Source organism: Antedon bifida, chromosome 8 (assembly GCF_963402885.1).
Source record: "Antedon bifida chromosome 8, ecAntBifi1.1, whole genome shotgun sequence".
NCBI classification, from domain to species: Eukaryota; Metazoa; Echinodermata; class Crinoidea; order Comatulida; family Antedonidae; genus Antedon; species Antedon bifida.
The window spans coordinates 13,040,042-13,051,907 of NC_136233.1; the positions used below are offsets into that span (position 1 = coordinate 13,040,042).

An 11,866-nucleotide genomic window follows, 5' to 3' on the forward strand; every position below is an offset into this window, starting at 1 on the left:
GTGCTTAAATTCTTTTCACTTCATTTTGAAATTTTCTACTTTTCCTTTGCAGAATAAGTTTTATTCATATCTTTTTTATTTACACAAAAAAAATAAATTGTAGTGCTAGGCCTAACATCTACATTATTATTGTCCAGTGAATTCTTGACCCTCTCTTTCAGAGGGAGGGTCAGTCAATGTGTCAGGGTGGCTTATAGGTAGAAGATCTCCTTGATTTGAATGGCGTGTGCAACGATATAGATCTCTGGGAAAAAAAAGAGTATTTAAATTTGGTAAAGTTAGATTTGCGGCACACTATGTGTTTCCAAAAGCAAACAAAGTATGGTTGAGAATGTCTCAATATTTCTGTTACAACCGTCTTCTAGAGAATGAATGCATTTGTCAATATATATTATTGGCCCATGAAGCCAACTTAGTGGGTAACTTAACCAACCAATCCTCAACAGGCCCAAAATGTTAAAAATATGGTAACAGGGGCTGATCCAGGACAATGAAATTCAGGGGGACCTGGGCATAAAAAAGGCACACTGAGTATTTGAGCTACAAGCCCCCCACTGGGCATGTGTCGAAGCAAATTTAGTGAAATGAAACCCCTAGATGGTCGGAAATGGTACTTTCCCACCTAAAATTTGTGATAGATGGCACCTCTAGTTGGCCAGATGACATTCCCTCCCATGTAGCGGGCTTGCAATCATCAAAGCGATCATATTTTTTCTACCGTTATATAACGCAGATCCGTTTTTAACTGCAGATTGTTTGATCGATCATAAGGCTAGGTTTTCATTTGCGTTTTCAGTGTGAACAATTCATATACTTGCATATTGTTTTATTTAGTATATTTCAGGGGACCAGCTGGCGATCCCACCCTTTGAATCCACCACTAGCTAATTGATGTAATTAAAACTATGATATTATATTTGCCAGTTCTCGCAACTTACTTTCCATGCTTTGTCTTCGTTATCACTGGTCTTTGTAACTGACCGTTCGCACAACACAGATTGCAGATAACATGTCTTGACCTCTGAATTACTGGTTCTACTAATCTTGGCCAATGACCATCTGTTGAGAAGAAATTATTAGTATTATGATGACGTCATTGAAAGTATGTTATGTTGGTTCAACGAAAAAGTACAAATTCAACACTTGATTGTTACTATATATTATCGTGGTTAAAAAACGATGGTTCGCAAACAAAATTTGTAGGTTCTAAGTTCTACACTGATGATGTAATCAATTTGTAACTTTTTTTAAATGGAAAAACCTTTGCGAAACTTGCCTGCCCTATTCTGTCTCTGCTTTTTGCGAAGAATCACGTAAGAAAACCTCTGTCTTAGTGAATTTGATTTGACCTTGCTCTCTTTGATTGGCTTGTATTCCTGGACACAATTACATGGCTCAATGTTTTCCTTGTTTAATGTGGTTTTTGGACAGCTTAAATCGTGCTGACACTGGAGAGGAATAACAGTTAATATTGAAGTTTTAAAGAATTTCAATGTTGGACTACCAGATTCACACATACAAATATAACGTATTACAACATATTGTTACCTTTAGTACAAACATGTGAATAAAATCTAAAAAGTAAGTCTGTGTACCACAGCGGTATAAATGTATGCATAATGCGTGTGTCTATTGAGGTTTGTACACATCGCTTACATGAACAGTGACAAACTAATTATGTCAAATAAAAGTGTTGATAAGATGTAACAATTTGTCATACTGTACATTGTGTTAATCGTGCATAAATTGCAGCCCATTGTAAAATTTATTTTCTGCAGTCAGTCCAGATACCGATTACATTTTTGTTTTTAGGTTACGCTATGTTCCCATAGCAGCCAAAGTGCAGTGCCTACAAAGAGTGGGGTATTTTTTCTACTTCAATTTATTAGTCCTCACACAAGAAATCGTACAACTTACGGGAGCAAACACATAACCATTCTCAATATCGTCCTCTTTGTCTTTGCCTAAAGGCTTTGCTAAGCCCAGTATCAGATCTCGTGCTTCGTTAACAGTTTTAAAACCCTCTCTCGAACCATTTTCAATGATCACCATAAAGTCATCTGTCTTTTTCCACAGCCTTCTAACGGTACTTATTCTTTCGGATTTTGTTGGCAAGTCCAGTAAAGAGAATGCTGATATAGCAATGTTGTAGTTTTGCTGTAAAGACCACCATATAAAAAATGTTAATATTATTTTTTTTATCCTGTAGCCAGGGGGTTCGTGGACAACAGAGACCAGCAGTAAAAGTGCTAGAATAGGCAAGCAAATCTACAATGCGAGGAGGCCTAAAACAATCTCCTTTCAGTAACCACCTACCCCGTTTGTGCATCCAGTATGTGATACTTGATATAATGTTTTGTATGTCTGTTTTGTAATAGTAAAGGTTTGTTCCCACTGCAACGGGACTATGCAGGTGATGATCCATCGTGTCATGATTGGTCAAATTAATTAATTTGCATCCAAGTGGGAATCAAGCTTTAACAATACACATGCGCGGCTAAAACAATTTACAGTCACAATTTATCTTTAATACAGTGAACGTTTGAAATTCTCAGTTTTAATTATTATCATTCTAGTCTGTCTTATATTTCATTTGGTCCCACAATCATTCTCAATTTCTACTATACAACTTAGCAAGCTCCAGTTAACTCTCACAATACTGGATTCTTCTTGAGCCCTACATTTTTTTAACCATTGAAAACGCATTAAAAATACCAACATTTCTGGCAAATCCGAGATATTGAGCAAGGGCTTTCAGTATTAGGAGAGTGGACGGTCACTCCTCGAAATTACCTGCGGTGAAAGTGGAATAAAATGTCGTTGGAAGACATTCTGTACTGTTCGTTCTCTATTTTCATCGCCTTCTCGTAGTAATGCATCTGCAACAGCGTGCATGTGTTTGGATATATCAATGCACATGTATTCCTTTACCTTGTTATCCCATGTTGCCTCTGCAGCCCTAAAAAAACAAAAATATTTGTCATATAATAAATAATTACACAGGCTCCTTGGAAACTTTAAATAAGGCCTCTGGTAAACTAAAGGCAATTTACACAGACGAATATAAATATATAATAATAATAATAAAAATGTAGAATCTATGTTTTTCCTTTTGACCATTTACACAAAACAGGACAGGTGGTTTCCGCTTAAAATAGATTCTACACGGGACAAGCTACGCGATTTTCTGCTTACTGTTACTGCTTGCCTTTATGCCTCAAGAAATGTACCTATTCTGTACTGTAAAGTGATGGTATGATGGAGTTAGTGTATGGAGTAATAATTTGAACTACCATGTTGCTGCTTAGAAAATATTTTTTTTTAGTTTGAGAATAATCAATCATTGGAATGCATTGCCAAATGTGAGTAAACGCAACAGCTGTGAAAGTGTTTAAAGCAAAATTAGACAAGTATTGGTCAAATAAGGACTGTAATACCATTCTGGGCTACGAGGCATAACTGATTGTGGGTCACAAGCGGCAAATTATTATGTTATATACCCACACCCAATAAGTTTCTAGTAGGCAGCCATGAAAGGACGTGAAGAGATAGAGAGAGAGACTGAATAATGGAAGTAACTATAGAAAATCCTGAAGTGACTACTACTACTACTACTACTAAGGTGTGTGTCAAAACATAGAGATTACCGAATCTCTGTTTCGCGGATGCATAGGATGCATACCAAGTCAGTTTTTTCACAAATGTTTTGTGTGCTTTTCATGGAAATGAGCCTAATTTAAATATACTGTGGATGAAGTATTGAAAACTCCACTAAGCAATTCAACCTTTAGTGCTGAGTAATTTTACCTACCAAACACTCGTACATAATCCTGAACCAAAGTCAAGTATAGCCTCTGGGCAAAAATCTGGCTCTCTCTGTTTTATCTGAAATCATAAATATATATTTTATAATATTTAGTAAATGTGGGGGAATAGCTTGTGACTTTACAGCCTAAATGGGCTGAATTGCGCACATGTGTGTAACTTTCTTCTCCACTATTTAGGGTTCCTTCGTGTCAAGTGCTGCCACCAAAAGCTGCCTGTTCATTTGTCCACAACGACAGGCCCAGTCCTTATCCGAGAAAACTTGTTCTACTACCAGAACAATGGTCAAAGAGTGACATAAACCTGTGCCAATTTTATAGTTACGGTATGGTTTGAAGCGCCTCTTAACCACTTCTCGACTCAACTAGTATTTTTTTTTGCGATACAGTTACAGATAGAATATTGCTGTGGGTGTCTTTTTCTTTCTTGAAATGTTGCTAAAGTATAGGTGTGCCAAGCTATTGTTTCTACCGACAAACCTCATTGAATGCTCTGTATATAGCAGCATAATTGCCAGCAAATCTTCCCATCAGATAAGCAACACTAACCATTTCATTGTAACTAAATTTAAATAAACATATATATATATGTAAATATTACAACCTAAGAAAGCCAAATATTTATTAACTAAATTGAAAACAAAAGTTTTATTAGTGTTACAACTTAAGAAAGCAAAATATATTTCCAGTGTACCACTACTCAAAAAAAAAAATGTGATTATTGAGTCATTCTGTACGTGGTCATATGTTTCTGAGCATGGGCAGGAGAACTTTCAACTCAATAGGCATTACTCGTTAGCCTCTCTCCACCCAGGTGTTTAAATAGGTACCTGGTGGTAAGGTCGAAACACAATTGCGCCGATTACTCGCTGCATTATGGGAGTATGTTTCCAGACATGTTTGATCGAAAAAATGACGGGGGTAATAAGCGGATATAAGAGTATTATTTTTAGTCTAGCATATTAACAACTTACGTTATTGTTTGCCAGTGGTATATGCTCCTTTTTAACTTGTTCATCACAATTGTTTTTCGTTTCTTTATATCTTTAGGTCTGTCAGGTATATAATCGCTGTTGCCTGTAGTATTAGTTCAAACAAAATTGAAACATCATGATGTGTCTATTATTTCAAATTTTCGCCTAAATAATTTAAATTATTTTCATTTTCTAGAAGGGGTTTATGAAGAATAAATAAATAAAATTTGTTTTATTTTGTATGCATCCAAAAGTGAGAAACATACCAATATTACAAGATGGATAAACTATAATTTATTGTCCTTAATAAGCACAATAAATTACATAAATAAGTCTTTTTTTATGCTTATGGAGTGGAATAAAAAAAAGAGTCCTAAGTTACAATCCTGACACTAGAGGTCAGGATTGAACCCTGCCAATGGAATTGAAAGGCAAGCTGATTAACCACAAAGCTACAGCTACAAAAAATAGTTTAGATATTTTACTAAAAATAAAATGGTTTGGTTTACTTTTTGTTGCAAGTTCATTTTCAAGTTCGATGGCGTGCCTGCGTAGTTCCGTGTCTTCTACTGGACGCTTTCTGCTGGCCAAGTAATTTACCAGAAATTGAGTCTGATCTTTTAATTCATGGACAGGATATTCTAAAAATAGGTTAAAAAATGTTATATTATCAACTCTCTAATATGATATTACCATCATTCAATTCAATTCAAAGAACATTTATTCACGTCCAGAAGACAAATAGTAACAAAAACAAAATGGCAATTTCTTTACATTTTATATAGGCCAAATGAGCCTACTACATTTTTTTTTAAATGTTTAGTCAAACTAATAATTTATTTTTTTTTACCTTCTTAAAGAATTAATATGAATATATAGTTTAAATGTTCAAAATTTATTTAAATACATACTTGCTAATAAAACTGAAATGCTTTCCTGAAGTGAGACTGGTAACTGTACATTGTGACACTTTAGTACGCCTGGGTGCTTGCGGTGTACAAATGTTGATGAATTTGTATCCACATTTTCATCAATAGTTGTTTGGTGCTTTTTAACAGTAACCTATTTGTTTGATAAGGAATGTTATTTTCTTCACTTTTTTTTAAAAAAGGATTATTTAAATGTGCAAAGTGAATAAAATAACTTAGCATTTAATGTGACATTAAAATCAATGGCATAATCAACAACAAAAAACCTATAACAATTATTTTTTTGTGTGGAGAATAATTAAATATCTTTGAACAATAACATGTAAAGTACAATGATACAACAACTTAGTATTTAATGTGACATTAAATTCAATGGCATATTCAACAAAAAATCCTATAATAATTATTTTTTTGTGTGGAAAATAATTAAATATCTTTGAACAATAACATGTAAAGTACAATGATACAACAACTTAGTATTTAATGTGACATTAAATTCAATGCCATATTCAACAAAAAATCCTATAACAATTATTTTTGTGTGTGGAGAATAATTAAATATCTTTGAACAATAACATGTAAAGTACAATGATACAACAACTTAGTATTTAATGTGACATTAAAATCAATGGCATATTCAACAAAAAAACCTATAACAATTATTTTTTTGTGTGGAAAATAATTAAATATCTTTAAACAATAAAATGTAAAGTACAATGATACAACTATAAACACAAAATATTGATTAGAACTATAGAGAAGACTGTAATTGTGAAAATAGTTATTTTTATGCAAATTACTGTAAATGGTAACAGGCCATCTGTTTAAAACAAGCTTCTCTCAACCCTCATTCAACTTCTGGACGACGTGTGGAAGGTATTCTCACATTTTTTCTGTCTGTCATGTGGTAAGTTGTTTTATTTATCAATAAGGAAAACAGGAGCTGTGTGTGTGTGTTGAACTTTCCATATTTAACCATTAATACAGTAATGCGAACATACCAAAATGACAATTTAATTTAGGCCTACTACACTGGCGTAAAACCGTAAGAGTAAAGGCGGCATGGAGGCCACCAAAAAGCCTAGCTAGAGACATCATCATCGATAGGCGGGCTAGAGCAAGCGAGCCTAACAAATATAGTACCTAATATTAAAAAAATATATATTCAATAGTAGGTTAACTTACTGCTGTAGAATATCTATTGATATTACAAATGTATTTTTTAAATAACTTTAGCCTACTTAGTCGTGGATAAGAGAACAACACTGAAAAATAAGTCATGTCTTTTATACAGGAGGCCGCCATTGTTGTTACTAGTGGTTTCCAGGTTGTCAACAGATTTTGTCCATTTCTTTCACTGGCTGCATTGAGAACATTTCAGCCTAAAATCATTGTCGGTGTTGTATTAAGTCAAGAAAACGTAAAGTGCCAAATAAATATCACTAATATTTATATGGTTCGATGGCATAATGCGTATCATTCCCAAAAAATCTAGACTTTTAATAGGCCTACTAGGCTACTGTTTCGGATTTCGAACTTTGACGTTGGTGGCGTAAATATTTGTTTGGTGGTAAACAGAATTGTCAGCAAGATCACGCTTATTATCTAATAGTAGATACTGTATTTATCTTATTTCCGACTGTGATACGTGGGAGTACTACGTATGTTTTATAACATTTAAGTTGTGTTAATGTTCTTGACTTTGAATATTAAAATTATTAGTTAGGCTATTTAGTTATGTGTTTCGATCGGCTAATTGGCCATTAGCCTGACTAGCCCTCGTGTAGTAGTTTGATTGTATGTATCTGCTACGCTGTATTTTGGGGTTGTTTGCACACGCAGCTGTGCTGCCTTGTGCGTGTTTTCATTGAGTTTATTTGTGTTTCAGACTTTACCAAAGAATAAAGAACGGTTAAAGCAACTACCACGAGTTTGTGTATCATTGTCCGGATTAGTAAAGTGTATTCCCTTAATAATGGAGGAAAATACGTTCATCGACCTCAGCTTCGAAGAGCTCGAGGTCAAACACCGTTCGTTTAAAGGTCACCTAACGAGGGCAAGGGACCGTTTTACCCGTGTTCTCGACCGAGACGAACCGGAACTGGTTAAAGTGGCATTCGACCATATACAAAAGAAAATTCGAAAGATAACCGACTTACTTGATGCTATGGATGTTGTCAAACCACCTGATGAGACTGACACTACTACACGTCTACATGCAGAGCTAATGTCAGCAGCTGATGACGTGGAGCGAAAATATCAAGAATACAGAAGGTTTTCAAGGAATGAGCAAACCGCTCATTCTTCCCAAGGTGAGCCAACTGCAGCAGAAAAAGATGAAGAGATGATAAAATTAATTAAAGCTCAGTCTGAAATGGTGGCACAGCTTACAATAAAATTGAACGGAATCGGCTCAGACAACAAACGGCCTTCGATTAAAACACCAGGACTCCCAGCCCCTCGGTGGGATGGATCTCCAAGAAACTTCCATTCTTGGCATGTACGAATTGACCAATACTTCGAATCTGCTGGTATTAAAGGTGACCAAGAAAAATTGATGGTTTTGCTCAATGGTGATGCGTTACCCAAATCTATTCAAGACCATATTGCTGATTGCTGCTCGGTTGAAGGTGATAATGGAGCTTGGGCTCGTCTGAAGGAAAAGGTCCCGACTTCAGCTATTGTTCGTGATGTTATTCTGACACTTCAGATGATGAAGCCAATGAAGTCAGCAACAGCAAAGGAAATGCGACCTGTTTTAAATGGACTCACAGACTTTGCAAGACGAATGCGTGAACTTGGAAAAGAATTAGAGCTCTCATCGTCAGTAGTTGTTGAACTAGCGAGTCAGAAAATCGATGCTGAATTAAGTTTCAAATACATGCGGCAGATAAAGCACGATGAGCCGACAATACCAAGTTTGATCTCATTCTTACGAAGTGAAACGGAAGCAAGGGAACGCCGAGAGCAACCTCATATGTTTGGCGATCAAAATGCATCTACTCATCACATTACAGGACAAATTAGTACACTTAAAAATACTACCCAATTTTTACCGAAATCTAATTTTAAAGGTGCTGAAACTAGCGCGGATGATTGTCCTTTCTGCACTGACCACTCACGTCACTTGATTATTAAGTGCCCTATCTTTAACTCAAAATCTAATGAAGAGAGACGGTTAATGATAATGGAAGCTAGGAGATGTTTCTTATGTTTTCGTACAAACCACAGTGCGCTCAGATGCCCCAGACATGACAAAAAACGCTGCTCTGTGTGTCAGCTATTTCACCACCGACTGATTGCTTGCCCACCCAATCGCGCTTTGAGAATTAACAACACAGACGATTTCTGTCAAAGTCAAATGTCACCACCTAAAACACAGGCGGGAGCGAACACAAATCTACGGCCATTTGTACGCCACGAAACCCAAGTAGGAACTAACTTAGGTCAGAATCCATTCATATATTTGCCAGCATCAACTAACCAAAATTCACCTCAGATAACTCAGGCGGGAGTAAACCTAAGTATACGTCAGACTGAAACAGGGCCCAGTCAAAATCCATTCGTGCCTCCATCAACAAACCAGACAATCTCGAAAATGAACTCGACGAGGTATGCCGAACGCCGTCGCTACTCACCGACTACATATATCGAGGTACAAGACAACAAGGGCAATTGGCAGAAAGCTGTCGCGTTCTTTGATAGTGGTGCTGATACCACTCTGGTCAAGTGCTCCACCGCTGAAAGGCTAGGCTTAAACGGACAGCCCTTTGTATTTACTTATGGTGTGGCCGGAGGAGGCATCGTACGAGAAAACAGTGCTAGGTATCAACTTCGAGTCAGACCACTACGGGAATTGAAAGCATACGACTTGGTTGCAATTAGTGTACAAAAGCCTTCCCATGATAGCCCACCTGTTGGCGAAGATATCTTTGACGAACACCCTCACTTAACGGTAGTTAAAGAACATTTGACTGTGGAGGAAGCCGAGATTGACCTACTCATTGGATACGACTATCAAAGTCTTACTACACCACTGAAAACAATACGTTCATTAACTGATCCTGATACATCACCAACTGCGGCAAAAAGTGCTCTAGGTTGGACAATTATCGGACAAACCATTCCAAAGCCAATTTCCAATGTCATCAGCCACATCACAAACGTAAATTTCATGGATGACTCCCAGCTTTTATATACATCCAATGTCATTGGAGTTAAACCAACAACCTTGTGTACATGTACAGATAAGGAAATTGCTGAATCTCAGTTTATCAAACATTATAGAAAAAATCTCCAAATAAATGAGAAGGGCCACATTACCGTGGAAATGCCATGGAAGGATGGATTTCCTGAGTCTCTAGACTGTAATAGAGTACAAGCCGTGCCGGGGATGATTTCACATGAGGCCAGGTTGCTAAAAAACAAGAAAATCAATGAATACAATGATGAAATTCAAGCTCTCCTTGACAATGGATATACGCGTGAGCTCACTCCAAGTGAAGACAGAAATGAAGGATGGTACCTTCAACACCATGCTGTCCACCAGCAACACAAGACAACAAAGATCCGTATTGTATGGAATTCCGCTGCGAAGTTTAACGGGTTGTGTCTCAATGACGGATTCCACAAAGGGCCAGATTTCTTAAACTCACTTGTGACATGCTTTCTACACTGGCGGAAGTACGGAATTGCAGTAGCCGGAGACATTTGGAAGATGTTTAACCAGATTGCATTATCAGTGCGTGATCAAAAGTTTCATCGTTTTGTCTGGCGATTTGGGGATACCCCAGCAGGAGTTAAATCGACATACGTTATAGCAAAGGCTCTAGTTGCACCGTTAAAGAAAAGAAACAAGGAATGCTTTTATTATGTAACTACTTGAGTTGTGAACATTTAATTACTGCATTTTAATTAAGATTCACTTTGTTGTGGTTATTTTTCGAAATCCTTTATGTACTGTGACTCATGTCAATTTGTCACGAGGCGGGAGTGTTTCGGATTTCGAACTTTGACGTTGGTGGCGTAAATATTTGTTTGGTGGTAAACAGAATTGTCAGCAAGATCACGCTTATTATCTAATAGTAGATACTGTATTTATCTTATTTCCGACTGTGATACGTGGGAGTACTACGTATGTTTTATAACATTTAAGTTGTGTTAATGTTCTTGACTTTGAATATTAAAATTATTAGTTAGGCTATTTAGTTATGTGTTTCGATCGGCTAATTGGCCATTAGCCTGACTAGCCCTCGTGTAGTAGTTTGATTGTATGTATCTGCTACGCTGTATTTTGGGGTTGTTTGCACACGCAGCTGTGCTGCCTTGTGCGTGTTTTCATTGAGTTTATTTGTGTTTCAGACTTTACCAAAGAATAAAGAACGGTTAAAGCAACTACCACGAGTTTGTGTATCATTGTCCGGATTAGCTACTAATCACAAAAAAAAGAAGAAAAAAGAATGTATTAAGCGTAGCTATCGGCACTCCATACCAAATACTGGAATCACAACCAAAATAAAGTGTGACTGATTGATTTAAACCGAAACCCAAATGAAACACTGTACACTGTGTAATAAATTTCATACAATCTATAATTTGGGTTTTTGATAATTTTATTATAACATTGCTTTAATTCAAAAGTTTAAAATTTATAAAAACGTCAATAAAATAAACATAATTACATTTTATTCACCATATCAGTGAGATGGAAACTTGAAAAATTGTTATAACAAAAACTACTGTATAAAAAGATTATACTGTACTATACATTTTGAAAATATATTGCATATTTTTGGTAAACTTAATGCATATAATGTAAAAATGATATTGCAAATGTTATAAAATAATACATACTATATTTCAATTAAATTTCATAAATATTTTACAATTAAAGCATATTATGGTATAACAATTATTTTCATTATATTAACATTTATAATAAAATTTTGGTACATTTAATGCATCTTAAAATATTATTACAAATGTTCAAATCAAATAATATAATAAATATTTAAATTAAAATTCATAAATATTATTAAAAGTGTAAATTATTTACATTATTAATAAAAATTAAATTACAAAACATTGTTTTATTGTAAGGCATATCTAAAAAAATATATTATAGTAAAAATGATGTAGA

General features: G+C 35.5%; 3 protein-coding genes across 3 annotated transcripts in view; 2 read left to right on the forward strand and 1 right to left on the reverse strand.

Moving 5' to 3' along the window:
* Nucleotides 1–38: 38 nt before the first annotated feature.
* LOC144849673 (ribosome assembly protein METTL17, mitochondrial-like) lies at nt 39–7,143 on the reverse strand. Its single transcript, XM_078706669.1, has 11 exons — nt 6,913–7,143; nt 5,710–5,860; nt 5,308–5,439; nt 4,799–4,901; nt 4,305–4,386; nt 3,812–3,885; nt 2,794–2,959; nt 1,918–2,157; nt 1,277–1,448; nt 939–1,059; nt 39–244 (listed from the first exon to the last, which is right to left on the reverse strand). The coding sequence occupies exons 1-11, from the start codon at nt 7,030–7,032 to the stop codon at nt 127–129; spliced, it is 1,479 nt and encodes a 492-aa protein (XP_078562795.1). The 5' UTR covers nt 7,033–7,143; the 3' UTR covers nt 39–126.
* LOC144849683 (putative tRNA N6-adenosine threonylcarbamoyltransferase) overlaps nt 6,618–11,866 on the forward strand; it is a 29,474-nt gene continuing 24,225 nt past the window's right edge. Inside the window, exon 1 of the mRNA XM_078706691.1 lies at nt 6,618–6,634. The gene's annotated coding sequence lies outside the window, so the exon portion shown is untranslated. The remainder of the gene's footprint in view (nt 6,635–11,866) is intronic.
* On the forward strand, nt 7,703–10,612 carry LOC144850975 (uncharacterized). The gene has a single exon (XM_078708497.1). It carries the CDS (start codon nt 7,703–7,705, stop codon nt 10,610–10,612), a length of 2,910 nt encoding a protein of 969 aa, XP_078564623.1.

Coding starts and splice junctions, on each gene's coding strand:
- LOC144849673 (XM_078706669.1), bottom strand. CDS start 7,032: ATGGCGGCCTCCTGTATAAAAGACATGACTTATTTTTCAGTGTTGTTC. Junction 5,861..6,912: donor TCAATAGATATTCTACAGCA/GTAAGTTAACCT, acceptor TCAAACAAATAG/GTTACTGTTAAAAAGCACCA. Junction 1,060..1,276: donor GCAGAGACAGAATAGGGCAG/GCAAGTTTCGCA, acceptor TCTTCTCAACAG/ATGGTCATTGGCCAAGATTA.
- LOC144850975 (XM_078708497.1), top strand. CDS start 7,703: ATGGAGGAAAATACGTTCATCGACCTCAGCTTCGAAGAGCTCGAGGTC.